At 51.3% G+C, this 12,595-nt stretch overlaps 4 protein-coding genes across 5 annotated transcripts; 2 read left to right on the forward strand and 2 right to left on the reverse strand.

The window, feature by feature from the left end:
• Positions 1-505: 505 nt before the first annotated feature.
• Positions 506-3,426, forward strand: PV05_07021 (uncharacterized protein; the record flags this gene model as incomplete). Its single annotated transcript, XM_013459804.1, has 5 exons — positions 506-769; positions 870-980; positions 1,076-1,450; positions 2,856-3,140; positions 3,190-3,426. The coding sequence occupies 5 exons, from the start codon at positions 506-508 to the stop codon at positions 3,424-3,426; spliced, it is 1,272 nt and encodes a 423-aa protein (XP_013315258.1).
• Positions 3,427-4,135: 709 nt separating this feature from the next.
• PV05_07022 lies at positions 4,136-6,280 on the reverse strand. 2 transcript variants are annotated; one of them, XM_013459805.1, is made up of 3 exons: positions 4,563-6,280; positions 4,388-4,509; positions 4,136-4,338 (listed from the first exon to the last, which is right to left on the reverse strand). In XM_013459805.1, the coding sequence occupies exons 1-2, from the start codon at positions 6,024-6,026 to the stop codon at positions 4,426-4,428; spliced, it is 1,548 nt and encodes a 515-aa protein (XP_013315259.1). In that variant the 5' UTR covers positions 6,027-6,280; the 3' UTR covers positions 4,136-4,338; positions 4,388-4,425. The 2 variants fall into 2 exon arrangements, with proteins under 2 accessions (XP_013315259.1, XP_013315260.1); XM_013459806.1 differs by having other exon boundaries at positions 4,136-4,509.
• Positions 6,281-6,443: 163 nt separating this feature from the next.
• PV05_07023 (peptidyl-prolyl cis-trans isomerase-like 4) lies at positions 6,444-8,154 on the reverse strand. The gene is made up of 2 exons (XM_013459807.1): positions 7,907-8,154; positions 6,444-7,857 (listed from the first exon to the last, which is right to left on the reverse strand). The coding sequence occupies exons 1-2, from the start codon at positions 7,984-7,986 to the stop codon at positions 6,531-6,533; spliced, it is 1,407 nt and encodes a 468-aa protein (XP_013315261.1). The 5' UTR covers positions 7,987-8,154; the 3' UTR covers positions 6,444-6,530.
• Positions 8,155-10,833: 2,679 nt separating this feature from the next.
• PV05_07024 (uncharacterized protein) lies at positions 10,834-12,428 on the forward strand (the record flags this gene model as incomplete). The annotated part of the gene is made up of 4 exons (XM_013459808.1): positions 10,834-10,836; positions 10,891-11,088; positions 11,145-11,255; positions 11,304-12,428. 4 exons carry the CDS (start codon positions 10,834-10,836, stop codon positions 12,426-12,428), a joined length of 1,437 nt encoding a protein of 478 aa, XP_013315262.1.
• Between the last annotated feature and the right edge of the window lie 167 nt (positions 12,429-12,595).

Consider the following 12,595-nt stretch of genomic DNA (forward strand, 5'->3'; position numbering starts at 1 on the left):
ATTGTGATGTCAAACAAAGCCGCGTGTGGTCCTCAAAACGTTTCGTCGCATTTATCGGTAGTTGATCCACGCGGCTCGTTTGATTGAGGTCCTTTGACACCACCATCACCACCATCGATACGCCTCGATCGGCGTGGTCACTCTACTTTGGCATCATATTCGAGAAGTGGATGTATACGACGAATTCGATCGCACGATTACTGCAGAGGAAGTCGAGGATTTCGTGCGATGCCACGCAGATCCACACTAAATTCTCCGTTCCAGCAGACTCTCCCATGGTCCTCAATTTTCATGCTTGTCCTCAATTCTGGACGGCTGACTTGTGACATAAGAGTCATAAAAGGATCGTTGATGGAAGGACATATTTATTACATACGGGCCTGTCGTTCACGGAATCTGCGTGTGCGTGTGGTGTGCATACCATTTCCGGTTCATACTAAGTATCTCTTTTCTTGGGGTTTGCTTTTGCTTTTGCCCGTCTTGCCCTTTGGCATTATCGGAGACAATGGCAGCCGGCCTCAATCCATTGAACGTCGACCTGACTACCGCCGACCCTCGGGACGTGGTATGTGCCCTCGCACAGTCCGGCAACGAGTATAACGGACACATGGGGGCGAGGATCTCGTCTATATTCGTGCTTCTGATTGTCTCTTCGGCTGCGACAATTTTCCCAATCCTGGCGAAATGGTCGCCTCGACTACGTTTGCCGCTGTATGTGTATTTGTTTGCGCGGTACTTCGGCGCAGGGGTGATCGTCTCCACGGCCTTTGTGAGTTTCTCCGTGGTTTTTGGAAGCCGCGCACCCCCCCTGGCGCAAGCTTCTTATCTGTTGCTGTGCCGTACCGGTTCAGCCTCCTGACGATATCCAGATCCACCTACTTGACCCAGCATACGCTGAGATCGGACCAAACACTTGCGTTGGCATGACCGGTGGCTGGGCAACTTACGCCTGGTGTCCGGCTATAGTGCTGACTTCGGTCGTATGTGTCCTCCTTTCCGAAAGACAGTCGCATCCAACCACGCCTCTCATGATTTGTTCCCACGCACCATGGTACATGCTCCTGACAACTCGCAGATGGTGATTTTTCTGATGGACTTTGCGGCGGAGTGGTACGTCGAAATGAGATTTGGCATTGGAAACCCGCATCCAGATATCCAAGAGGCTATCACGAGGGAAGGAGAGCAACCCATGACAGCATCGACATCCGGTGGAGTAGGTATGGCTGGCGGCTTACCTGTGCAAAGAATTTCGGCCTATGAGAAACGATTTATTGAAGATACCGTTGATCTCGAGAACGCGGATGCCGACTCTGTGGCGGTACAGATGGCGTTCCGACAACAGATTGCTGGATTCCTGATTCTCGAGTTCGGCATCATTTTCCACTCGGTAATCATCGGGATGAATCTGGGTGTTTCTGGTGACGAATTCAGTACGCTCTATCCCGTGCTGGTATTTCACCAGTCATTTGAAGGATTGGGGATTGGTGCGCGAATGTCCTCGATTCCTTTTCGAAAAACGAGTTGGCTTCCATGGATTCTATGCGCGATGTACGGACTCACAACACCGATTGCGATCGCGATCGGGCTCGGGCTACGGACGACATATGACCCGAATAGTTACACGGCGAATGTTGTGAGCGGTGTGTTTGATGCGGTGTCGGCTGGGATCTTGATATACTCGGGACTGGTGGAGCTGTTGGCGCGAGATTTCATTTTCATTCCGCAAAGGACTAGGGACGGGAAAAGAATTGTGTTTATGTTAGTGAGCGTATATCTGGGGGTGGGGATTATGTCGCTGTTGGGACATTGGGTCTGATCAAAGCTGGCGTTGGTGGGCGACGAGGGCAGACGAGTTTGAGACTCTCCAGCAAACTCTGAGTCCCGCGGAATTATCGAGGACATCAACAGTCTTATTCAAAAACCACATGCCCTCGGAATCATTCTCGTGAGGAGAAGTCCATAGCATTTCGAATTGGCCTTGACATGCCTCGGCAAAGGGAACGTGGTCTGCTGAGATTGCGACGGTGAGACGCCATTTCGAAAGTGGTCGAGGTGAGGAAACAAAAAGTCACGTGAATTAACACGCTAGTGACTTTATGAGCAAGCGCAGTCTTGGCACTTCTGCGTCCTCGACTGGGTCCGCCCGCTTTTCACCTGCGACTTTTCGGTCTCACCTTGTCGCCCTTTACTATCAGACTGGTGTTGATTGTCAGACGGTTTTGACGGAGGCTGGAAGTCGTTGGAAAGGTCGAGTGGGAAGTTGCGCCATCTGTATGTCTTCACTGCCCTCTTTATTTCCCTTGTCATATCTGCCCCTCCTTTACACCCTCGGGTCGCTCATCCCCCTCTGCATCTATCCGCAAACGTCGCAGCTTGGCGGCTAACGTTCCCTAGAGGTCGCGGGCAATTGGGATATCCTTTCGAGCTTCAGTCTGAGCAGGTATGCCGGTCGCCTTTGACGCGCTTGCACGAATTCCCTCCCCTGTCGCTTATCGATCTGATAACTGGCCGAATCCATGACTGCCCTCCTTAAAGTTCCCTATCTTTCGCGCGTGCGATATGTTCAAGAGCGGGATCTGACATACATACTGTGTAGGAATTGAGGAAGAGCACCGATCTACACCATCAAAATGTCGTCTCTTTCGCGTCGTGCATGCTACAAGTGTGGCAATGTTGGGCACTATGCAGAAGTCTGCACATCGTCCGAGAGACTGTGCTACAACTGCAAGCAACCAGGTCATGAATCCAACCAGTGCCCAATGCCTCGCACTACTGAGAGTGAGTCAGACATCCAAGGCGAAGCGGTTCTCGTTGGCTAATTAGTGCTTCCAGCAAAACAATGTTATCATTGCCAGGGTCTAGGCCATGTTCAAGCTGACTGTCCTACCTTGCGCATTAGCGGTGGCCCTGCCGGCGGTCGCTGCTACTCTTGCGGTCAAATTGGCCATTTGGCTCGCAACTGCCCGACCCCTGGCGCTGCACCTGTACCTCGCCCTGGTCGTGGCGGCTTTGCTAACTTCCGAGGCGGTTTTAATGTCGTCAACAACCGGGCTGCCACATGCTACAAGTGTGGCGGCCCCAACCATTATGCTCGCGATTGTCAAGCTCAAGCCATGAAGTGCTATGCTTGCGGCAAGCTTGTGCGTCTGCCGTCCCCTGGGTTCTCGATCCCAAGCTAACAACTTGTAGGGCCACATCTCAAGGGACTGTACTGCTCCAAACGGCGGTCCTTTGAACGCTGCTGGAAAGACCTGCTATAAGTGCGGTCAACCAGGGCACATCAGCAAAGACTGCACTTCTGCTGAAACCAATGGTTCGGCTGCCGGTGTACCAAACGGGACATCTGCTGATGCTCCTGCAGCTCCTCCTGCAGCAGATACCTCAGATATTAATGCTACCGCTGCTGCCACTGCGGCGGTTGCATAGAGCACTGTTTCATCAGTGCTCGACCCTTGAGGCATTGCAGAGTCAGTTATTTTCCTCTTACCGACATCATTCTCCTTCTCTGCAAGTGCGATACCCTAAACCATGACAGTCTCTTCCGATTACAACCCTCCTCGAAATTTTGGTTTTCAGTTTTTGCAACTTTTTGAATTTTCAGCATCACGTCGCAAGTTCCCCGAGGCTGTCATGCCTTGACTCTTTATTCGGCGATACACATTGAACCGGCGACGCCTCTAACGTGTGTTCACGACCCCAACATGACACTATGGAAAAGTTCTTCACGAAACCATCGGCAGATTAAGGCTAGGGACCATCAAGTCAATGATCAATGAATTTCAGTACGGCCATGGCAGCCCAGGACTCTTTAGGATTCATCACGAGCACCCAGGTTTATGGCTTTTCCCGCGCAATTACCTTTGCTTTCCGCAACACCCCACGACCCATATCCACGAATTTACTTGCTTTCTGCTTTATCGGACGGCAGCATGTTCACGAACGAAGGATCTGACCCATGGAACGACACGCTTTTATTTGATGACGCAACCGGAGCAACGCCAATCATGAGACGAAGGAAGCGGGCGACAGCGAGCGGTAGACAAAGGCAGAGGAAAGGAACGAAGTGAAGCACAAGGCACCCGCGTTGAGAAAAGTTGTGCGAGTGACGACTTGACGGGGCGAGAGATAAGCAGAGTGAGTGAGCAAGCGATAGATTGGTTGATACCCTAGGCAGGCAGTCAAAGCAGAGAGAAAAGAATCAAGGTTGGCATCTGATCTCGTTTCATCGCCGATTCCCAATTGCCAATTGCTTCACCGTGCATTCAAAATCATGCCTTGGTGGTTTCTTACTCCATATCCGTATTCGCTATCACGCCGACCTACCGATACTAATTAGACCTGACGATTAGCCCTTTGCGGTCACCCCTTTGTTGAACAACACTCATACTTGTACCATGTCCTCGTTTCCTCGTTACCTTCCTACACTCACTCCTCGTTGCCCTCAGCCCTCTCAATGACAGCTGGTGCCTTGATTTCTCGACCTTTGAGGTACTCCAGGCCCTCGCCACCCTGTCAAACGGTTAGAATTCTTCCATCATGGACTTCAAATGCATGAGACTTACGTAGCTGATGAAAGGAGAAATCTCGACGCCCGCACTGTCCCCCTCGGAGACGACGAACGCACCTGCAGCGCGGAGCCATCGAGCGCCTTGATCCATTATATCTCTCTTGCTGGTTTCTGCATTGTCTTCGGACGAGCCCTTGCCGTTCTTCAATGGCGAGAACTCCTCCTTGCGCTCGACCTCCAAGCACGCGAACTTGTCCATGGATATGAAGGGAAAGACATCGAATACGAACTGCTCCAACTTGATACCATTCGGCTTGTCAGGCTTGACGGACTCGCCACTCTCCGTGTCCATGTACGGTATCTTCTTTTTCGCGACGTGATGGGGGAGCTTGTACGCCCATTCCTCCATGGTCTCGAGGAAGCGGAATGAATAGTAATGGTTGACGATGTTTGCGGCGCGGAATTTGAGTAGCCCTGTGCCGTCGGTGGCTTCGGCCATGGACTGGTCGATCTCGGAGTACTCGACGACATCGGGCTTGCCATTCTTTTGGACGATGAGGCCGACGGACTCGTTGGCAGCTCGCTTCCTGACAACTTTCGTAGCAATGTCAACGTCCTTGGAGGAGGAGAAGCCGATGAATACGGGATCCGCGACTTTGACCAGGCAGTTGTCAACGCAGTAGGCGTGGACGTGCTCAATGCCTCGTTTGCGCATGTCGGAGCGCGCTTCGGAGAGCATGAGTGCTTGATAGATACCGCCGTTACCGTCAGGTGCGACGGCGACTCTTGACTTGGATTCCATGAGGATCTTGCCTTCGTTGGATATGCAGGGGAGGACCCCCTGTTCGAATATGATCACATTCTCCTTTGCAAGGCCGAAGTACTTGTGTTCTTGGAAGAACTTCTCGGTAGGGCCGCGAGTAGGGCCACTAGTCATGACGTACCATGGTACAACAGGGTCTGTAGAGGAGGAGGCATGGTGTTTGGCAAGTTGTTGGACTTTCCAGATTCGCTCTGCTTGCATTTGAAACAGCGACTTGTGGCTTGGAAGACCGATATCGAAGCAGCCTTTGGGGTCTGAACTGCCTAGTCTTGTGCCCTGACCACCAGCCATGAGAACCACGGCAACTTTGTTGTTTGCAATGTGACCCAGCCCGGCCTTGTACCATTCATCTTGCTGGTCCTGGGAAGCATCGAGGAGAGAGGCGGTCGCGGAGGATGGGAGTGGTTCAATGGAGGGTTGTTCCTCGTCTGCGGAGGGTTTCGGAGGGTGAAGGGCTTTGTCTGCGAGGATATTGATGCGGTCTGGGTCAATGGACGAGAGCTGGTCGAAGAGGGAGGCTTTGCCTTGGACATCGAGACTGTCGTAGAAGGCGAAGACGTGGCCTTGGTTTGCTTTTTCGTACTTTTGTCGTAGTTCTTTGAGATCTTCTTCGCTGGGCGCCTGGGCTGGGGCTCCACGATCGGGCGACGTGAGATGGAGCTTCTCGAGGAGAGTGTTCATCATGTTTGCTGCCATTCTGCCTTCGGTTGTGGTGGCAGTCAATTGCGTGAAACAAGGGGGAGAGGAGAGGTTGGTGTTGTGCAAGAGGAAGATGAAAGTGATGAAAGTGAGGACAGGAATGGACAGGAATGGACAAGAGCTGGCTTGCCCACTCGTCAAAACAGCAGATGCGTTGCCCTGGATCGCCCGCTTCCTTCTTGCCCAGCTCGTTTCAGCTGTGTTCTAGCGCTGTAAGACAACAGAATCAGGCCAGGCGAGAGATCTCTCTGGATCACTCCGCAAGAATTCTCCGCAAACAGAGCGCAGCCTCAGCCTCGTGCTGACGTATGACAAGGCATTGGTCAAAGCAACGACCACCACTCACGGAGACAAGTAGATACGTACTGCTACACACGATGAAGGAAATACCAGATCCGGAGAAGTCAAGGTCATCACGGTACTACTCGAGGGACATCGAGTGACTTTTCTGGTATCACTAAGCTATGTTATACACATCACAAGTACAAATCGGTGGGAAGTTCATCTGCGCCCGTCCCGCCAGCGACCCGACCGGGGTGCATCTAGCCCACTTCTATCCCGGTTCCTGTCCCTATCTCCATCTCTGTCTCGATCCGACTTCTTGTACATTCTCTCGCGATCTCGGTCTCTATCATCATACCTGTCCCTCTCTCTGGTCCCCCGGTCGTCCCGGTACCTCCTGTCATTGTCCCTTGATGTTTCTCCTCGAGCATATTGTGGACTTTGGCTCCTAGAATGGCGGGCATCTCTTTTCCGACGGATATCGTCCTTGTCAAAGACCATTCGATAGTCTCGTCCATCTCGATTCGCCCCAGTTTGCTCTCGATAATGCCGCTTCTTTTCCAGGCTGGCAATGCCACCAAATCCGCCCGATTGGTTTGCTCTCTTCGAATTCGTAGCATCTCTCCACACATCTGAGAGCTTGGATACGCTTTGTGAAAAGTCCACATGAATGCGATGGTCATCGATCAGGACGCCTTGCATTTTGAAGTATGCTTGTTCACAGTCCTTCTGGTTCTCAAACTCAATGAACGCGTACTGGAGGCTATCTCCAGTGCGTTTGTCTCTGATGACTTCGCACGAAAGTATCTTCCCAAAACGACTGAAGATCAACTCCAGGTCTTCATCATGCGTAACCGGATTCAGCTTGCAAACAAACAGGACATTTTCAGGAGGTTTGACCTCCGCAAAAGGTAGGTCTCCTACCATTTCCAGAGTCAGCGCCTGAGCTCGTGCTTCACGTTCTCTCCGTAAGTTTTCCATGGCCGCCTCATCCATGTCCTCACTCAGTTCCTCGTCGTCGGCAATCCGAATGGTAGCGAGCTGCGCTTTTGTGGGAGCAGGACTTTCGTCTGGAACAGCCAAGCCTGGTGGATCATCATACGGGTCTTCAAGGATGATCGTATGTCGAATGCGTATATCCTTTAGAGGCCTGCCATTGGAGTCTGTGAAAGCATCATTGATCTTTTCGAGAGTGTCGAACCCTTCTACAACGATGCCGAAGGGAGCAGCTTTGCCATCAAGATAGTCGATATCTTCACCCAGGGTAATGATGAATTGACTGCCGGCGAGTCGCTCATCAGCATCTTTGGACGACGGCACTGTGGCCATACTGACCGTGCCACGCTGTGTATGCTTCAACTTCGGGTCGATGTCGGCGACGAAGCTTTTCTTCGAAGGTCCAGAGAGCAGACCCCATATCGAGCTTCCACCATCGCTATCAGGAGAGTCGGGCCCCAGCGGGTCTCCCGTCTGACAAGAGAAGCCTTTCTGGACCGTGTGAATTGGACAAAAATTGTAGTACTTGACTTTGCATAGTTTCAAGAAGCTAGAGTTTCGGTTAGTCTCCAGTTTGACATCGGGTGTTGTATGCTCACTTTTCACAGCACTTGGGGGCATTGTCTACGAGAAGGTCTATGACAATCTCTCCCAGCGATGTCTCGAGTAGAACGCTCATGACGAATCAAGCTTGGAAAACCGGCCCTGTTCTGCCTTCATAACCGGCTCATGTATCGACTGTTAAATCTTGTCTGATCGAATCCCTAGCCAGTAGTGCCACCACACATTGAAGCAGAAATCAATAGGCGTGAATACGTTGTCGGACCTGATACCTGGTCTAATGGTGTTGCCGTCCAACGTAAAGTACTTCGCAGCAGGCAGCGTCAATCTCGACCAGATGCCAAGAAATGGGCATATACGCTAGCTCTATTATGGACTAGCTCTTTTTCCGTCCACCGACCTTCAACATCGTTCAGCTCGCCGGCTTCTCCTTGGATCATCCAACATATCAGAAATTCTACCCTGCGTCTGTTTCGAAAAAGGTGCAACGCCGCAACACCTTTCTGCTGCATCGTGCAGATCACTGGGTGCCTTGAAAAACGCGCGTCACCTTCCACTCCGTGTTACCCGGGAAAGTTCAGACGCAAGACGACTGCATTGTATTGTCGTGGAAGGAAGTTGTCGACAGCGACGTGGCACCGCTCGATGGCGAGGGCTCCCATGCCACGACGATAAGCTTCAACCTTATCTAAGACGGCAGACTCCGGACTATGGAGGGGCTGAGCGTCCGCTTTGATCCATGAGGCTAGTTTACCCTTTTGGATCTCGGACTGGTACCTGCAACGACCGACCTCGTTGAGATGGGGGTTCTGTAACCTCACTCACGCTGTGCCAGTCCTATTCCTGTTGTCCATGAGCTGGAGACCAAGAGGAGTCTTCAGCTAGTCCAATTGGCTTTGGCTACCTGTCTTTTGCATGCTGTTCTATGCCAGAACTTGCCCCCAACGAATTGGTCCACATCTGCATATGCAACCATCCACGTCCTCTCTACTCACCTCTTCACAGTCATACAAAAATCCCCCGATTCTGTCACGAACCGCCTTCTTTGTCGGCTTCCACCCGCTTCGATGACAGGTCCAGCCACCCAGCCCTGGTCGGGCTGTTGACCTCCTTTCTGCTGCATCGTCCACTTTCTCGCACAACCTAAGCAAGGTGCAGAGGAGGCTTCGATCGGATATGGTCTAATTTTGAACTGGAGTTCCTAGATTTGTGCACGTGGACTGCAAATAACCTTGAAAATTCTCCTTGATCATCCGACGCCAGATTACAATCATGCTGCTGGTGTTCACCCATTTCTGCTTCCGCAGCCCGCCTCGACAAACGTTGCCACGTAAGTGTGTGTGTATGTGAGTGTGTGATGTGAGGCTTTGCTCAGTGAATGGGTGAAGCCCTCCCAGCACCCATTCGGACCTAGCATGACAAGTCTCCACCATCGTGCGTTTCTCTGGCAAAGCCTTCCACCAGGGTGTTGCGACACTGTTGGCCTTGCCGGGGCTCTCACCTAGGTCGTTGCGCTTCTGTACAACGTTTTCAGACTGAAAACTCAGACTCTGATTTGTCAAGGCTGCTGGGTGGTTAGCTTGTGGTAAATGGGGTCAATCTTTGACATCTCTGTGTTACGAGCAGGCCCTGCAATGTTCCGCAGGCACTTTGCAGCTGCTGTTCAGGGGCTTCCCTTGTGGCAGCAGTGCCAGCAACTCGATCCTACCTCAAACAAGCGGCATACTTCACTGCTGATGTCTGTCATGTGCTTGGATGGAGCTGGCAGCTTCTTGCATGAAATCTTCCGCAAATGCTTGTTTGTATTTCCGCCACCCACCCAAACGGGGCCGTTGAGCTACGTACCGGTCAGCAACTCCATACATTATCAGGCTCTGACGACTACCGGAAAAGCTCAGAGAGTTTGAGTACAAAGCCTGGAATAAGCACCCACCATTCGAAAATGGTTGTGCAGGCCGAAGATCAGATTAGGAGCTATCAGAATTTGGAAGTCTCCTGGATCATATCCATCCTCAAGCCTACGTCGAATTCCATTGTCTGATATCGTCCACTGACAAGTTTGCTCGAAAGGACAAGTGGTACAGTTGCCACGTTGATACCAGAAATTTCCGACCAATCAGCCGACCCACCTAACTCGTAGCAAACGGAAAATGCTCCTTAGGCTTGGTTGCTGATGAGCAATGCCAATTACAGGACAACTCAAGTCACACTCTTTGCAGGCTATGCTGGTCAGAATGTACGTCATGCTTCATGCCTACTCATACGGTTAGAAAAGGGTTGGATGGCTTGTTTGTCTCCCCACATGGAACCTATCGACAATACATCCACAACCAATGCCACCTACACCTTATGCTGAAATACGATTTACGGTTGGTGGTCTGGGATAACGAGGAGTTGCAATTGGTGGGACTGAGCCCGATTCGTTTCACAACTGATATGGTAGGCATGGCTTGTTCATGTCAATGACTGGTCAGTCCATATTCTGCCTGCTGAATCAGGTTGTCGAAGTGGATCAAGCATCATCGTGACACCGACGGAAACCTGCAGCAAGCCCGTTACAAAGAAATCTTACGATCAAGTTTCAAGGACAACTCCGACAGCATGACTTACGTGCAGGCAATGACTCTGCGGGAGCGATGGGTATTCCACGTCTAACACAAATGAGGATATGACATATTTCACGATCTGATCCAGGCTGCCTTACAAAGACGGAGCGCCTCCCCTCCTATTGGAGTATCCTTGAAGAACGCCAGCATGCACCTGATCCTGGCTCATTCTTGCTTGCTCTGCCAACTCTCATTGCTCAGAATTTCTTCTTGAACTATTGCCTGCATCGAAATATCTTTCCAGAACATTGATCCACGAGCTGAACGTCATTTGGTAACCAGATCTCGGTCGACAGGACACTACCATATGCTCGGGGGTCAATGTTTGCTTGTCTCAGCTAAGGTCTCGGACTTACACTATGGTAAACAACAGTTCTCCAGTGCTCTTGTTTTCTATTTGCTGACAGGTGAACCAGATTTCGACACGACAGATATATAATTCAGACCTAGAATTCTTCAGACGAAATGACCGAGGCACTCATATGCCATTGAGCCAAACCCGTCATATTCCGGATCATTATGAGACACCCGGTCATCTCAGCAGCCGCACCACACCATCTTCAGAGCCAGATAGCCGGTCGGCGAGTGGGTCAAGAAAGCGTGTTCCAGTTGCAGTATGTGTGGAATGCTTCTACAATGTCACTCTGGTAATCAGACTGATGATGTATAGTGTGAAAGATGTCGAAAGCGCAAGATCAAATGCAGCGGTAATGAAGGGGACAATCAGAGTTGTGCGAACTGCCGGAACGCTGGCCATGGAGACTCTTGTCGCTTTCTACGAGTAAGGTCTTCCGCCCCCGCGAGGAACTCACCCATCCTAACCTTACAGGTTGCGTCGATTGATGCAGGCTCGTTCGGTTTTCGAGGCTGGCACTCACCACATCGATATTCACCTTATTCGCTGCCCTCAAATCATCGCTTAAACTACGTGCCATTATCCTCAAGATACACCCCCCAGAGTTCGGTCCAATATCCTGCTGTCCATCCAGGCATCGATTATGCCGGATACGCCACGCCTAGCCCGAGTGTCGACTGGGCCAGAGCATCTTATGTCGGCTCATATTCCCCATATCCTGATGATGAAGAGACGAGCCCCTACAGCGCTCATCCGCCTCCTTACATCCTTCCAAACACAGATCCGATGTCGACAGCAAATGGCTACTATGTGCATGCACAGAATGTGCGACCACATCCTGGTGCACTCTGGACAGAGCAGCAACACTGTATTTCACAGCAGGGCTCTCATTTGCCCACATCCGCTTATTCAGTCGTCACGGAACCTCAACAATCATATCATGCGTCCGGAGTTGCTGGGAACCTTCCATCCGACCGAATTCTGCCAACACCAGTCACTGCTCGCAGCATTATTTCGACACAACAAAATTCTCTGGACTGTATTCCCAATTCTGTATCAACCCCGCGAAGCTCTGGGTACTGGCCTTCTGACTCTGCTACCTCAGCACAACATATTCCTGATCAAGTTGACAGCAATGCAAGTCAAGAACAGTCAGACGAGAGGAGATGTGCAGCCTACAACATTCAAGATATGACCTACAATCACCTGACAATGGGAAATGGTCTTCCAACCAGCTCTGTACCAGCTGGGCTTCGACTCAATGTCGATGAGACTCATACCTCTCCAGTAACCGCCCATACCGGAAGTATCCAGGCTCAGCATTGCGATTCCAGGAAATCTTCTCGTGAGAGTCCCCAGGCCAACCCAGACAACACATCTATCGCATATGGGTACACGGGATTGATGGCAGGCCACAGCTCACAGATGAGGAGCACTTCAGGTCAACTCTCGAACGGATCCTTGTATCGCCGCACCCAACCAATGGTGACACGAAGAGAGCCAGTCCCGGAAGAATGCAGTCCCGACTGTTCAGGATGTCCCACGGATTCAAGTCGAGGCTCGGTCGCATCCATCAGCAATACGTCGTCCGGATATTGACGACAGGCGATGTCGAATATGTGAACATACTTTGGTGCACTGCCTTTACCTGCTACTCTACAACACCGTGTTCTATACCCCATTACACTTGCTTGACTGTCAACTCAGTCACACTTGCTATTTCTGTTTCGACATTGCGCCTTGAATGCAATCCAACATCGACTCAT

The sequence above is a fragment of the Exophiala xenobiotica genome (assembly GCF_000835505.1).
Source record: "Exophiala xenobiotica strain CBS 118157 unplaced genomic scaffold supercont1.4, whole genome shotgun sequence".
NCBI lineage: Eukaryota > Fungi > Ascomycota > Eurotiomycetes > Chaetothyriales > Herpotrichiellaceae > Exophiala > Exophiala xenobiotica.